The sequence below is a fragment of the Antechinus flavipes genome, chromosome 1 (assembly GCF_016432865.1).
Source record: "Antechinus flavipes isolate AdamAnt ecotype Samford, QLD, Australia chromosome 1, AdamAnt_v2, whole genome shotgun sequence".
In the NCBI taxonomy this organism is placed as follows: domain Eukaryota; kingdom Metazoa; phylum Chordata; class Mammalia; order Dasyuromorphia; family Dasyuridae; genus Antechinus; species Antechinus flavipes.
In genome coordinates, this window is record NC_067398.1 from 301,668,636 (window position 1) to 301,685,928 (window position 17,293).

The following is a 17,293-nucleotide window of genomic DNA, read 5'->3' on the forward strand; positions in this document are numbered from 1 at the left end:
CATTATATGATGATCAAACAACATCTGAGGTCTCTTCCAACTCTAAATCTATGATTTCATGAGCCTGTGACCCTATGAGTAATTATTAAATACTTGTTACATGTTCAGAGCAGAACATTTCTCTAAGTCAAGCTGCAAATATATTTGGATCAATGATAATATCTGTTAAATAATCATTTAGTCTTTCAAAAGAACTAATTTAAAAGAAACAACATTCATTTGACTGAACAGGTTGCATTCCTTTATAGCTTAATTTGGAGGTATAGACGGTCTGTTATTATTTGATGGTTCAGAAAATTGAGTGAATAGTGCTGTGATATGCCATAAATACTCTTCTTGTTTATCTCTAATATTTGCTATACAAAACAATGTTATCAGGGAATGCACAGCTGGAAAGGTTGAGGCTGGAGTTGTCATTATTATTCTTATGTATAAATATTGCTATTGACTTGGCCATCATACAGCATGAGTATAATTTTTTAGGCCAGAAATAACAGTTTCCTCTAGAGTTGCCTCCTCAGCCTTTCTGGCAATGTGCTTTTTTGAATCTTTGCATATTTTCCCAGGAAAATATCTTATTCTTCCTGTTCCTCTGACTGATAATCAACAAAAAGATGGGTTGTCAGGGAACTATGTTCTGATTTGCAAAAATCTATGTTAGTGCTGAAAACATCAAATTTGACTGCTAGTTTAAACCAGCTCTTGCTTTCAGATATTCATTACAAAAGTTTACTTTTCATTCTGCCAGATTTCATCATTCTGGGTAGATTAATAGGCAGAAGGAAAGATTTAGGACCTTAGATAGACAGTAAAACATTTATTAAGTACTTACTATAAATATTACAAATGCAAGCACATAAAAGTCTCTGCTTTAAATGAGCTTATGTTCTAATGGGGGGAAAACACACAAAAGGGAACTGGAAAAGAGAGGTTTAAAAAAGGATACAGAAAGCTTAGCCAGGAATGGAGTGAACATTGCTAGGGGCTCCCGTGAAATGATGGGAAGGAAGTCACCAATTATGAGTGTACGGAGGGCACAAATGTCTCCGGAGAGGAAAAGCTGAATGTAAATATTTGTCTGGCATCTCTGTTAAAAAATGTGAGGTAAACATTGGTTTCTCACCACCCCCTCATATACATGCCATTCATATATCTTTTGTAGTATTATAATCTTAGATATAAAGGTACAATTTAAAAATAATTTACTCTAATCCTTTCACTTATAGATGGAAAAAGTTGAAGACGTAAGGAGTGATGTGGTCTACCTAAGGTCCTAGATTAATAAATTAAGGTCCTAATTAATAGCAACAGAGTTTGGACTTCAGAAGAACATAAAAGTCTCTTGCTTCCAAGTTTCATATGCTCTCTATTGAGTCTCAACATTTCTCTGCCTTCTTAGAAACATCATCTTTTACTACTCTGATCATGCACCTATGGTTATATAAGAATATTTGTCCCTGAATTCTTTGGTTCTAGATGGCTGTTTCTTTTAGCAGTTCCAGTATTATCAGATTCTAGGGTTCTTGACTCCCAATCATAAATAATTTATCTTTTCCATTTTTATGAATTACTTTCGTACCATCCTTGATTAGCTGTAGCCTGGAATAATCTCTTTCTCAGTATGAGCCAAGATGTCACTACTGGGGCTTTAGGATAGAGACCTATAGTCGCATAGCTCCATGCTCTCCTTAATTACCCTTGATTCTGAGCCCAGACAGTCCTTCCAAAGAGCTGTCTTCCAAAGACGATGTCTTTGCAGCTATTTCTGACGTCATATAGTGTCCATGATATCTCTACTACTTCCATTATTCAGTCTTTCTCTATTTTCTTGTCAAAGGAGGGAAAGAGGAGGCAATGATATGGAGAAAAGACTGAAAACTCAGAAAACTGACTTGGTTTCCCTTAACTCTTTTAAATGCCTCTCCTTTAGTTTCCTCCTTCCCTCCTCCATTCTACTGCGTCTAATTGCATATTTATTCCCATTTTAGCTTTCTAAAATAGAAAGTCATTCACTGCTATTCTGATTGTTAAGGACATGCATTTAACAAGCCAGGATACTTAGCTATTTACTAGTTTGAATATGTGGATCTTTTATGTCTTTATTTAGCTGCTTTTTGTAAGTTGGCAAGCAAAGACTCTGGTTTCTATCTTCTCATTAAAAATAGATCCTTTCATGACATGGGAATTCAGAGCCTGTGAGTCATCATCTAAAGTATCAAAGACTTGGGATGACACTCAATAGGAACCTAGAATCAGGGACCAGAGATGGTATCCTGGTGGTTCATGTAACCAACATGTTCCCTTTTCATTTCAGAAAGTTGGATGCTTTCATCTATGATGCTGCAGTGCTGAATTACAAGGCTGGGAGAGATGAAGGCTGCAAACTGGTGACAATTGGGAGTGGCTATATCTTTGCTACTACTGGGTATGGCATCGCCCTCCAGAAAGGCTCTCCATGGAAGAGGCAGATCGACCTGGCCCTTCTTCAGTTTGTTGGTGATGGTAGGGACTGGACAATACCTTCCTTTGTTGTATTTTTCTTTGGGTACTTTAGCTGTCATTAATTGACTTTCTAAAGAGTCTCTGCAGGGCTTGATAGCATATTGTTTTTTATTAAAACAAAAAACAAAAACAAAAAATGTAATGGTATAGCAGAAAGAGTTCTGAATTGGAAATGAGAACTGAATTCCAGTCCAAATTTTTCCACTAAATAGCACTTGAATAACTATTTCTCTTCTTTAAATCTCAGTATTCTCATTTACAAAATGAGAGTAGATAGTTTAAATGTAAATAAGATAAAATGAGAAGTGGATAAAGCTCCTTATTTTTCAAGAGCTCTTAAGTAAATGCTCCAGGTTGCATCTCCCATCTCTGCTCTTTTGGATCAAGTGGAGATTCCTTCCATGATAGTTAGTTCAACCTTGTATCAGAATCTAAATAAATAATCTATGTTCTACAATTCAGCTGCTTGGATAACTTTTGTTTTTAACTTTTCATCCATTTGCACATACTATGTATTAAATTTTCATGGCAGAAATTCTAAATATACTTAACCCATAAATTAGATGATGCATTTAACTAACAACCATAGGTTATTTGCCTTGAGAAGATTCTTCAAACTCTGTGTAGTAATTAGTAGGGGCATGATCCATTCATAATGTCCATCTCTTCTGACCTGAACCAACTTCTAAGTCACCCTCCCTGCTGGGGAGGTCCCATCTCATTGAAATTTTTAAGCTTTTTTCCTTGTGAAAATTGATAAGGGAGACTTGCTTAACTTTCCAGAATCCTTGTGTACTAAGAAGAACGAGGAAGAATAATTTAATCTCATTTCCCCAAAAAAGATCTTTATCTGAATTATGTCAGAATTAAGATATCTATCCCGTTCCTAAAGTTCTCCAGTGAAGAAGATTGTCCACTATCCTCAGAATGATGTCAACTAAACCCTTAGCACTGTTGAGCAGAAAAAAAAAAATAGTCCATTATGGAAAAAAAAAATGAGAAAGCCCAAAATTTAGCTCACTATAGTCAGAGAACATGGAAAGCAGAGAAATTGATTGCTTTTGATCAAAGAGGTGCTTTCTGTCCATAGGCCAGAGAATAGGGCTTGGAATTTGCTGGTGGGAGTTGATGTCTTCTTGGCTGCACATGTGGAAGTCAGCTGGAGACAGTCACATAGGAAAGGAAATGATGTTGGTACAGGGGGCGTCTTAAACTAATCTTCTAAGAAAGCTGTGTCCAATTCTGAATGCCTCCCTAGGAGTAAATACATGAATTAACGCAGCTGCATAAATATTTCACTTATCTTATGCAGCTTCTGCAGGATTAATTATGCTCTAAAATTAGACCTGCTAAGGAGCAAAGTGCTAAGCAGAAGCTAATTATTATTCATCTTCTAGAATGGAATGTTTAGCTCTTGTTATAGAGTAGCTTCATTGGACGATTATGAGTCTAATGAGTGTCAAAAGCACTAAAAAAAAGATTCCTAATGAGTTGTGTAAATATAACCTTTTGAGTAGAGCATTTATTTAATGGGAAAACCTCTTATATGAAGCCTGCCAGACATCTTATACATAATATAGGTTGCCATGTTGTTACCATGGGTGTTACTAAGAACATTTTTTAAGTCAAGAGGCAACTTTCTCTTTATCTCAACACTTACAGTTATGACATATTTCAGATGATGGGAAATATTTCATCTAAGGTGTGACTCTTAAAAGTCAAAAAAACCCATCAAGTATATACCAAGCCTCCCATGTATTCCTCATCAATAAAGATTTATTAAATATATTGTGTTGATTGCAGGAAAGAAAGAATATGTAGCGAGCTTGCAGACTGGTTGGGAGGTCAGATTATATTCACATATTAAAAAGAAAATAATAGTACAGTTCTTGGTTTGTGAAGGATATAATAGCATAACAAATAGTCTTGACCTTTGAGAAGTTTGCAACTGTGTGTGTGTATATACACATACATATATGTTATGTACATGTATGTATAATAATTAGAGAGGGATACAATGACATATAATAGATTTCTGAATTTGAAAAATCAATAGTAAACACAATTAAGTAAAGAGAAGAGAGATTGTCTATGTGACCTTAGATTTCCAAAGAAGTTGACACAAAGGAGATAAGCCTGTAGTTTGGGTTTAAGGAGCAAAGGTGAAAGGGGAAATGCTTGCTTTCAATTGTAATAGTTAGATAACTTCAAAAGTTCCTGTCAAAATTAAGTGTGTGTGCGTGTGTGTGTGTGTGTGTGTGTGTGTGTGTGTGTGTATGTCTTTTTAGCTTTATGGGTCCTGGGTTTGTGGGAATGGCAGAGAGGAAGAAGGAATGGTTTTCATCATGAATTAAGGTACAAAGATGGAAATGAGTATACCATGTGTAGATAATAGGAAAACACCAATCTATCTGGAGTGGAAAATCCAAATTAGGATACAGTGGAATATAAGTTTGAGTAATTGGCTTGATGAAGGACAGGCAATGCCTCATGGTGAAATGAGGGGTAAGAAAAAAGACAGATGACATCTTTGAAGCCTGATTATCAGAGTAATCAGAGGCAGTATTTTCATTGCTGACCTACCTGCATTCTCCTTTCATGTTGTTCATGTTCTTCATGTTCAAGAGGTCTCTTTCATTTTTAAACATAAAAGGCAGTATTTTAGTGGTACAAGGTATAACAGGTCACTCTCATCTCCCTCAAACTACTTCACCCACCACAATCCTCAACTTTGGTATTTTTTTATACTTAGAATTGTTCTATTTCATTTCTTTTTTCCCGGTTTCTTTTTAAAATTTTATTTATTTTCAAGACACATTGACTTATGAAGCACGTTGAAAGTGAAAAATCAGAGTAAAAAGGAAAAACCATGGAAGAGATTAAAAAAAAAAAACAGAAAAAGAAAATGAACATAGCATATATTGATTTATATTCAGTCTCCTTTAGTTCTTTTTCTGGATGAAGATGTCATTTTTTATCCAGTCTATTGGGTTGCTTTTGGATCACTGAACCACTGAAAAGAATCAAGTCTTTCACAATTGATCATTGCATATTGTTGTTGCTATTGTGTACAATGTATTCCTGGTTCTTCTTGTTTTGCTCAGCATCAGTTTGTGTAAACCATTCTAGGATTTTCTAAAATCAGCTTGTTCTTCAATTTTTATAGAACAATATAAATACTCCATTACCTTCATATACCACAACTTATTCAGCTTTTCCCCAATTGATAGGCATCAACTCATTTTCCAATTCTTTGCTACCACAAAAAGAATTGCTACAAACATTTTTGCTCAGGTGGATCCTTTTCCTTCCTTTATAATTTCCTTGGGATACAGACCCAGTAATGGCACTATTGGATCCAAAGGTCCACAGATTTATAGCCTTTTGGGCATAGTTCCAAATTGCTCTCCAGAATGATCATTTCATAATTCCACCATCTATGCATTAGTGTCTCAATTTTCCCACATCCCCTCCAACATTTATTATTATCTTTTCTTGTCATTTTGGCCAATCTTAGAAGTGTGAGGTGGTACCTTAGAGTTGTTTTAACTTGAGTTTCTCTAATCAATAGTGATTTAGAGCAGTTTTTTTTTTTCATATAAGAATAGAGGGCTTTAATTTCACTATTGAAAAATTGTCTGTTCACATCTTTTCACCATTTATCAATTTGGGAATGACTTGTATTCTTACAAATTTGACACAGTTCTTTATATATTTTAGAAATGAGACCTTTATCAGAAACACTGGTTGTAAATATTTTCCCCCAGCTTTCTACTTCCCTTTTAATCTTGTTTCTGTTGGTTTTGTTTGTGCAAAAACTTTTTAATTTAATGTAATCAAAATTATCCATTTTGCCTTTCATAATGCTCTCTAGTTCTTTAGTTAAAAAAAAAATCCTCCCTTCTCCAAAGATCTGATAGATAACTTATCTCTTGCTCTCCTTATTTGTTTATGGCATCATCTTTTATGGCCAAATCATGTACCCATTTTTACCTTATTTTGGTATGGGGTGTGAGGTGTAAATCTATGTGGAATTTCTGATACATTACTTTTGTTTTTCTAGCAATTTTGTCAAACAGTGAGTTCTTATTCCAGAAGCTGGAGTTTAGAGGTTTATCAAATTCTAGATTACTATAGGTCTTGATTATTGCATTGTGTGTATCTAATCTATTCCACTGAGGTACCACTCTATTTCTTAGCAAGGACCAAATAGTTTTGATGACTTCTGTTTTATATTATAGTTTTATGTTTGGTATTACCAAGCCACCATCCTTTGCATTGTTTTTCACTAATTCCCTTGATATTCTTCCAGACAATTTTGTTATTATTTTTCTAGTTCTATAAAATAATTTTTTGGCAGTTTGATTAATATGACACTGAAAAAAATAGATCAGTTTAGGCAAATTTATCATTTTTATTATATTAGCTTACCATACCCATGAGCAATTGATATTTTTCCAATTTTTTAGTTCTGAATTTATTTGTATAAGAAGTGTTTTGTATTGTGATCATATAATTCTTGGGTTTGTCTTGGCAGATAGATCCCCAAGTATTTTTATTTTGTCTACAGTATTTTAGATGAAATTTCTCTATCTCTTGCTACTGGGCTTTGTCAGTTATATATAGAACTGCTGATGATTTGTGTGGATTTATTTTATATCCTGAAACTTTGCTAAAGCTATGAATTGTTTCCAATTGGTTTTTGGATGATTTTCTATGATTCTCTAAGTATATCATCATATCATCTGCAATGAGGGGTAGTTTTATTCCCTTGTTGCTTATTCTAATTCCTTTAATTTCTTTTATTTTTCTTATTGCTAAAGTCAACATTTCTAAAACAATGCTGAATAATAGTGCTGATAATGGGCATCCTTGTTTCATCCCTGATCTTATTGGGAATGCATCCATCTTTTCTCCATTACAAATAATGCTTGCTGTTGGTTAAACTCCTGTTCTATGGGAAAGTTCAACCCATTCACATTCACAGTTATGATTACCTGCTCTGTGTTTGCCTTCATCCCATTTTCTCCCCTGAATATACTTTTGTTCTCTCTTTCCATCCTGTTCTTAGTTGTGTTTTTATTACCCACCCCACAACCTTATCTTCTATCACCCCTTCCCCTTTTCTCTTACCTTTACCCCTAGTATTTATGTCCTCCCTTCTATTCTGCCCTTTCTTTTTCTTGTCTCTTTCTCATCCTGCTTTTTATAGGGTTAGATAAATTTATATTCCCAGCTAAATGTTAAGTTATTCCCTCTTAGAAGAAAAACTGATGAGATCAAGCTTCGAACAATGCTCATTCCTCTCCCTTCTTTTATAATATTATAATAATTAAATTATATGTTATATTAAATCTTTTGACCTAATCCTCTTCATGTGAATTAATTGTCCCAGTATACCTCCCCTCCCTTCTTTTCCCAGTACAGACCATTTTTTATCCCTTAAGTGTTTTGCTTTGATGCATTCAGATCAGAGTCCATTCACAACCACACTCTCAATTCATGTGAAACTTCCCTCTGTCTGCCCTAGTGACATATACAGTTTTCAAGAGTTACAGACTGTTTCCCCATCTAGGGATATAAACAATTTAATCTTTAAATAATATATATTTTCCCCTGTTTGCCTTTCTATGCTTCTGTTGAGTCCTGTGATTGTAGGTTAAATTTTCTTTTTAGTGCTTTTTTTTTTTCCATAGAAATGATTGAAAGTCTTGGGGCAGCTACATGGCACAGTGGATAGCACTCCAGTCCTGAAGTCAGGAGGACATGAGTTTAAATCCAGCTTTAGACATTTAATACTTCCTCTCTGTGTGACCCTGGCAAGTCACTTAACCGCAATTGCCTCAGCAAAATAAAAAAAGAAAGAAAAAAAAGAAAAGAAAGAAAGTCTCTTATTTTATTGCATCTTCATTGCCTCTCCTGAAAGATGATGCTGAGTCTAGCTGAGTAGGTAGTTAATTCTTGGTTGTATTTTAAGTCCTTTGCCTTCTATGATGTGGTATTACAGGCCCTCTGATCTTTTATTGTAGAAGCTGCCAGATCTTGGGCAATCCTAACTGTTGTTATTTGATATTTGAATTGTTTTTGTCTGGCAGTTTATAGGATTTTTTGCCTTGAGGTTGTAGTTCTGGAGTTTCACAACAATATTCTTTAGCTTTTTCTTTTAGGATCTTTCTAAAGATGATTGATGGATTCTTTCAATGAGTATTTTCCCCTCTTTCTAGAATACTGGGGCAGTTTTTCTTAATGATCTCTTGAAGAATACTATTTGGGTTCTTTTGTTCATCATGGCCTTCAGGTAGGTCAATACTTTTTAAATCATCTCTTCTGTATCTACTTTCCAGGTAGGCTCTTTTCCCAATGAGGTATTTTGCATTTTCTTCCATTTTTTCATTCTTTTTAGCTTGTTTGATTGATTCATTCTGTTTCACAGAGTCATTAGCTTCCATTTGACCTGTTCTAGTTTTTTAATGTGTGATTTTCTTGTTTTTTTTTTTTTTTTGTAAGATTTGTTTTTAAGGATTTCTTTTCTTAGGACAATTTTTCCTTCCTTTTTCAAATTGTTGACTCTCTTGTATACCTCTCATCCTCTCATTTCTTTCCTCATTTCTTCTTCTATCTTTCTTATTTGCATTTTAAAGTCTTTTATGAGCACTTCCAAGAAGCCTTTGTGGGCTTAAGACCAGTTCACATAACTCTTTCAGATTTCTTTTGTGCACATTTTGTCCTCTTCTGTATTTGTGCTTGTGCTTTGATCTGCCCTGTCACCATAGTAGCTTTCTATAATCAAGGTTCTTTTCTGTTTCTTGCTCTTTTTCTTTTGGTATTTCCCCTTTTTTTAAACCTTTTTTTGGGGGCTCTGCTCCTGGGATAAAGTGGGTGCTATCCCAAGCTTCCTGTGCAGTTCTGAGCCTTGGCTTTAAGCATACGGGTCCCTTGTGTTTGCAGGTGGTAGCTTTACCTGCTTTGTTCAGGAAACAGCCTAGTTTCCCAGAGTTTGCCTTCTGATCTGGGACTGAAAGCTGCCCCACTAATTTGTGCCTCTACTGATCCAGGACTGAGAGTCTTAGTTGATGACCTTCTCACCAATTTCCCAGAGTATATCTAAGCAGGACTGAACAACCTTTTCACCATCGTAAGCCTGATCTTTCTCGAAGTTTTTCCAGTCTATCTTGAGCTGGAGAGTGGTTTCATCCCATTAGACTCTGGGTGGAGGCTTGGTTTCATATGGTTTTCAAAGGAAACTAGGAGAGCTTAAGCAGATTCCTGACTTTGCTCTGCCACCTTGGCTTCACCCAGAAGGACCAACTTTGCCATTTTGACCAAAAAAAAAAAAAAAAAAAAAAAACCACTGTGCTTTTTTCTGATTGAAAGGAACAAGATAATAATGCACTTGTCTTAATAAGTAACTGGAACTCCAGTGTTGTTTTTGATAGTACTTGTATACATGTTGACCCATGAAAATGATGATCAGTGCATCCATGGGTAGGGTGTGGTAGTGGGAATTAATGGGGGGAACTGAGCCTGATAATCTCTGAATGAGTCAAGATTTAAATTTTGATTTTTATTTGTTGGTTATCCATTTCACTGAAGCATGTCCAATGTTTTCTGGGAGATGATAGAATCCATGCTGTCTGAAAGGAAATGCTATTGTGATTTCTGATGTTTCTTTATATCTAATTAGAAATCACATAAATTGCTCTGGGTTACTGGATGATTTTCTAATATCCTTGATATTGACACTTTCCTTTTTCCCAACTTTGTTTCTAATATATGCATAATTCAAACTTCTCATGATACCATTGTTTGACTCAGTTTTGTGGAATTTTACATCAAACTCATTTTCTCATAAGAAAGGTAGCCATGTATACACTTCTGTGTTCAGTATCACCCACGGGAATATGAAATTTTGTTCAAAGGGGGATTTAGCTATTAGAAAAGATAGAACTAGTGTAATGAATTTTGTAGGGACTTCTTCTACACAATACTATCTTTGCCCTTCTGAAAGTCTATTTTAGACATTTTATTCCTTTGACTGAAGCAGTATTTTTTTCTATTCAGCCCTCTTAGAATATAGTAAACACACTTAGAAGGAATAGAAATAAAATGGCTAATGTATTGTGTTGATGAGTTTATTATCACATTTCTCTCTGTCAGGCAAAAGTGTGAGCAGCATAAGGACATTAAGAATCTGAGCAAACAACAATAGCTAATACTTAAATAGTTCTTACTATATGCTAGGTACTATGTTAAGCATTTTGCGATTATTATTTCATTTAAATCAGACAACAACCCCATGAGGTAGGTACTATTTTTATCTATATTTTACAAATAAGTGAATGAAACTAACAGAAGTTAATTATGCCCAGGGTCACTCACATAGCTTATAAATGTCTGAGATCATATTTGAATTTAGTGGGTCTTCCTGACTTCAGGCCTGACACTACATTTACTGAGCTACCTAGATGCCTCTCAGGAAAAAATAAATAAATAAAAGGAAGAAAGAAAGAAATGTTAGAAAGAAACGATGGGAAGGTGGAGAGCATTAGAGATAAACTTTGCTGACTTCACATCTTTGTCAAGGGTCCTGATCCTGGCCATGCCCTTACAATAAAACATTTCCCTCTAAGCTGGTTTCTACCCATGAAAAAATTCAAAAATTTCTGCTTCATTGAATCTCTCTAACAAAGTCCTCTGGGAAGCTAACCAGTATGCAGCAGGCTTAACATTTGCTATGCTCTTTTGTTTTCCAAATAAAGGTTTTCCTCTGTCTTTTCAACTTTATTTCCAGGGACAGACTCTAGCTTTTGTGAGTAACCCATACCCGCATTTCATAACCTGAAAAATCATGTTCTTTCTTATTTGATCCTAAAATCACGAATTTAAAGCTTAAAGAGGACTTAGAGGACATCTTTTCTTTTTGAAAAGAAGTCATTCCAGCCCCAGAGTCACACTGGTAGTGAGTAGCAATCAGAATTTGAACATAGATCCTCTGATTCCAAATTCAAACCTCTTTCTTCTATATACCATTTTCTCCAGTATATTGAGCTGAGATATATTGTATTTTGATTTAAATATAGTTTTTCTTCACAATTTTGAAGGTAGGCATTTTTATAGACTCATGGAATTTTAGGAATGGAAATCACTTTTAAAATCACTTCTCTTGTTTCATGGATAGGAAATTGTAGTTCAGAAAGATGTGATTTCCCCAAGATCACAAAGCTCCTTAATGGCAGAACTGGTATTAAAACCATGTTTTCTCTATCTCAGGCCAGTGCTCCTTTCTTTTCATCTCTACTTAATACATAAAAGGAAAGAAAAGCTGAGAAAAGTGTACTTGTTTTTCTTAATCATCCTTCCATCCCTCCAATCCATTATCACTTTTCTTCTCTCTCATTCCTCTTTTGATGATGGTGCTTACAATCAAGCACAAGCTCTTATGTGTCATGGACCCCTTTGACAATCTCAGGGAGTTCATGATCTCTTTTTAAAATGATGTTTTATAAATGTATAAAATAAAATGTATGAGATTACAAAAGAAATTATATTAAGTTATCAATGAATTTACAGACCCAGGTTAAAATCATCTGAGATTGTCTTCACTCCAAAGAAAGTACTGGGGGCATGGTCAGATAGGTTGTTTCAAGGCTGAAGCTGCAGGTGACTTTGCCAAAGATACATGAATGGAAATGCATCTTTCTAATCTGGTAATGTAAATTGTCACTGTTTAAGAGCAGAAGGAAGAGAAATTGACATGCAAATTTAATTCTCCTTAGCACAACCCCCTTTTCATATGCTATAAATTTTCCTGTGTATTTTCTTGAGCTATTTCCAAGGGCACAGTTTGTTTTCCTTGCCTGCTCTGGTAACGATGGGTACAGTGCTGTTGAATGGCTGGGAAAAGAGTATGTGGGTGGCAGCCTAAATGAAGAAGAAGAACAAGTGAGAACATGAGGTTGAAATTCGTGTTTCACACAGCTAGGTTTTGACCAAGGGGTCAGGTAGTTGGATTGTAGATAAAGCGTGTTCGACTGTGCTCATCATTCTGTAGACTCAATAAGCAGTCAAGTGTTTCTACAAAGACAAGCTGTCAGAGAGAAGGGTGAGGGGTGAGAAACTCTGGGATATAGCATTCTTTCTGTGTGTGTGTGTGTGTGTGTGTGTGTGTGTGTGTGTGTGTGTGTGTGAAAGAGAGAGAATCAGAGGGAGGAGAGAAAGAGTCAGAGACAGAGATGGATAAATAAACAGGAAGAAAAAGACAGAAATAGAGCAGAGAATAGAGACAGAGATAGAGACAAAAATACAAAAAGACAGAGAGACTAACACATACATACATACACAGAGGAGACAGAGAGACAAAGAGACAGACACAGTCTGAGACACACACAGAGAAGGAAGATAAATACACACACACACACACACAAAGGAAGGGGGGGAGAGAGAGAAAGGAGGGAAGAGGGGGGGAATAAGGAAGGAAGGGAGGGGGGTTCTCCTTAATTTCTTTCAAATCAGATTAGGGGCCCCCCTTTTTTTTTCGAGTCAATTGGAGTCAAGTGACTTGCCCAAGGTCACAGCTAAGAAGTGTTAAGTCTCTGAGATCAGATTTGAACTCAGGTCCTCTATCCACTATACTACCTAGCTGCCCCTAGGGGACTTTTCCAATTTACTCTCCTCCATCACTGTACCATCATTCCTAATTATCAGAAATATTTCCTATTTGCAAGGAATTTTATTTGTGTGTTGTGCTTTGAATGTGTCATGTTTCCTACCAAATCTCCAATAGAATGGCAAGTTGCTCATGGCCAGGGACTGGTTTTGATTTTGTCTTTTTATCTTCATTGCCTAGACTCTTGTTATATTCAGGAGACATTTAATACATTTTTGCAAGGTTGGAATGGATTGAGGAGTATTTGGTTCAGAAAGAATGTTTCACCTGTGCAATGAAAACTAACTTGCACCCATTCAAGGAGACATTACCAAGTTCCCGAATGAAATTGACTCTGTTTAAGGACAAATGAGTTTTCCTCAGCTAACTCCCAGGCAGTTATTGTTGGGAGTATATGTTCATTTAGAAACTGACTCATTGATGAGCTGCTATTTTGCGGGATCTCTAATCTTTAGCTCTTGTTGACATCCCCTGTGAACAGCAATTCGTGACACCAGGCCTCCTTCATGTCCTTGGATGACTCAAAATCACCCTGTTGTGCTTGTCGGTGTGGGCCCATTTTAGGTGATAAACAATACAATAAGGGTGTGGAACAAGGGAAAGAAGGAAATATAACATTCTGACAGTACCCTTTCAGATCATAAAATACTTAGGAAGTATGGGTGAGTTACATACTTCTGCCCAAGGTAGTTAATTAACCACTTACCCACTCTTAAATAACAGGGCATTTTCCCTGAGTACCAATGCTCTCTTCTTCTCTATCTGGCCTTTAAAACCCTCCATGACCTGAATGCAACCTATCTTTCCAGGCTGATTATATAGTATTCCCATTCACACATTTTACTATCCAATCAATATTCCCTGCTTGCTGTGACCTTCTATCTTCAATTTCCAAGCTTTTGCATCATGGGTTTTCTTTTCCCTTCTACCTCTAAGAATTCCTAGTTTACTTCAAAGTTCTCCTCAAAAACCACATCCAACTTAAAGTTCTTTCCTGATCTTATCATCTATTATTACTATTACCATCCTCTTTCCCCCAAATTCTTATTCAATCATGTGCAACTGTGACTCCCTTTTAGGATTTTCTTGGCAAAGATACTAGAGTGGCTTATCATTTCCTTCTCCATCTCACAACTCTTTACAGTTGAGGAATTTGAGGCAAAGAGGGTTAAGTGACTTGCCAGGGTCACACAGCTAGTAAGTATCTGAAGTCTGATTTGAATTCAGGAAGATGAGTTCTCCTGACCTCAGGCTTGACAGTCTTATCCACTATACTATCTACTTGCTTCTCACTCCCCAAATTACCTTGTTTTAATTTTGCATCTATTTCTACAGGTTTATCTTGTCTCTCTGTATGATTTGTAATCTTCTTGGAGTCAGAGATTTTTGTCTTTGTAGCCTGACAAAATGCCTGACACATAATAAGATGCTTAATAAATGCTTGTTGATAAATAGATTGTTGATGGAAGTAAGATTAGTCTATTCCAAATGGGATTTGAATATTGAGCAGTGAATGGGTTTGTGGGGGGGGGGGCGGAGAGGAAAGGTAGTAATAAGCTCTCCAGACAACTTTTTTTTATGCGGAGAGATGATATAACTTTGTCCAAAAGCTCTAGAAACTTTGTCTAGTACCTTGACATCATGGGAATTAAATAATGCTATTGCAGATTTACAGAAGAAGGTAGATGATGGTGTGGTGGATAGATCACCTGGCTTGGAGTCAGGAAGACATCTTCCTGAGTTCAAATCCAGCTTTAGACACTTATTAAGTGTGTAACCCTGGATAATGTACTCAACCCTTTTGCCTTAGTTTCCTCATCTGTACAGTGAGCTGGAGAAGGAAATAGCAAACCTCTTCAATATCTTTGCCAAGAAAATCCCAAAGGAGTCACAAAGATTTGGAAATAACTGATCATCAGCAGCATTACAAATTTAGAGTTGGAAGGGACCTATAGCCTTATGTTACAGATGAATAAAAAAGAAGCCTAGGGAGGTTTAATGATTTATCCAAGATAGCACAGACAATAAATGACAGATGCCAGGACTCCAAATCTAATGTTTTTTTTTTCCCCATTATACCACGGGGTATACTTCAACATATTTTGGAATTCACCCAACTTTGACCTATTAGGGAGCCTCAAGATCCAGATGAAAAGTGGGAAGGAAGAAAGAAATGAGGGCAAACTGTAATTAAAATCAGTTAAGCATGTAGCTGGGACAGAAACTTGCAGAAATCACCTCTTCATGATCACAAAGGAGGATCACAAATGCTAAAAATGTTTCATTCTTCCATTTAGAATATACCCTAGCTGCATTATTATCAATGCTTCGATAAATTGCTCTGTGGCCACTGTGCTTTCTGACCAAACTGGTTTTAAAGGACAAGATTAAGAATCAGTTGATGTCTTGCTATGTTAAATGATTAAACGTTATCTTTCCCACAAAATATTAAATATAATACAATGTGTTGTCTGGAACATTTTGGTTACCCAGGTGCCTTCTTTAAAATAATTATAATGGTTTTAAAGAAGGAAATGGCAAACCACTCCAGGATCTTTGCCAAGAAAACCCCAAATGGGGTCCCAAAGAATAGGATGTTACTGAGATGACCAAACAGCATAACAAAGTGGTCTAAGAAGTGGTCTTCAGTGATCAGTGTGTTCTAGAAAAACACTCTCTGAACTGACACACTCAGTTGTTTATCTTGATGTTGGAGTTTTCCCCTATGCTTTATTTCTCCTCAAAGTACTGGGACTTGTAATTTTGTTCAAGCATCTGGAGACCCTGGTGATTTGGAAAACCTGACAGATGAAAAATGGGAAAGCTCTCTAGTATCGGGATGCTGATGACCAGGGAAATGAACATGTAGGAAATTAATCAGATTGGCTGGGCTATTTATTCAGCAACTTCATTCAGCTTAGATCGAAACAGATATATATTGTTCTAACTAACCACCTAGTTATCAATAGAAGCAAAAATAAAAAATAAAAAAAATTGACCCAATCATGAGAAATATGATATTTGTATAGAGTTTAGCCAAAGTGCAGGACTTGTTCGAATTTTGTTCTGAACTGGCCCTAAATTTGGTGGAAAAGACTCACTTTATTTACAAGGCATTTGATTGAAATAGGAACATAATGAAAGAGCAGTTCATTTCTTGTTGAGAGGACAGAAAAGAAATTTGGCTATATGCACACCTTTGAAGATGGTAGCATAGCTTGGCTAACTCAGATTAGAGAGACATTATGATATAGCAGAAACAGCACTGGTCTGAGAGTCAAAGACCCCAAGATTTTGCCCCAATTCTACCACTTACTAATTTCTTTTTCCTCTTTTTTTATTATAGCTTTTTATTTACAAGATATATGCATGGGTAATTTTTCAGCATTGACAATTGCAAAACCTTTTGTTCCAACTTTTCCCCTCCTTCCCCCTACCCCTTCCTCCAGATGGTAGGTTGACCAATACATGTTAAATATGTTAAAGTATAAGTTAAGTACAAGATATATATATATATATACATGTCCAAACAGTTATTTTGCTGTACAAAAAGAGTCAGACTTTGAAATAGTATACAATTAGCTTGTGAAGGAAATAAAAAATGCAGGTGGACATAAATAGAAGGATTGGGAATTCTATGTAGTACCACTTACTAATTTCAGCAATTCAATTCAGTAAGCATTTATTAAGTGCTTTCAAAACCGTTAGGATAGATTTTGGAGCCAGAAAACAAAACAGTCCATGTCCCCAAGAAGCTTGTAATCTATTAGGAGAATACAGCAGTTGAGGAAGTTCAAAATAATTTAAAAGAGAGAACACTAATATCTGGGGAGATGTAGGAAGGCCTCAAATGTTCTAGACTGAATTTTAATGAAAACTAGGGGATTCTTTAAGGCAGAGATATAAAGAATATATGTTATATGCATAGTAAAGCACCACTAATTCAAAGTAGAATATAAAACAGCTAATAGAATACTTTGAGTGGAAAGGTAAATTGAAGCCATGTTTTGAGCTCCCTAATCTTAGCTTTAGAATCTATGTCTCAAAAGTTTAGGAATCATCTAATCCAAACCCCTCATTTTACATATGAGGAAATAGGCCCAGAAAGATTAAATAATGTCTCCA

The 17,293-nt window shown here is 35.8% G+C and overlaps 1 protein-coding gene across 2 annotated transcripts in view; it reads left to right on the forward strand.

The window, feature by feature from the left end:
• The window catches only part of GRIN2A (glutamate ionotropic receptor NMDA type subunit 2A), a 494,246-nt gene that overhangs the window by 453,088 nt on the left and 23,865 nt on the right, over positions 1–17,293 (forward strand). For both annotated transcript variants that reach the window (XM_051963532.1, XM_051963522.1), the window contains exon 12: positions 2,315–2,502. In XM_051963532.1, coding sequence (XP_051819492.1) covers positions 2,315–2,502 — 188 coding nt within the window. The remainder of the gene's footprint in view (positions 1–2,314; positions 2,503–17,293) is intronic.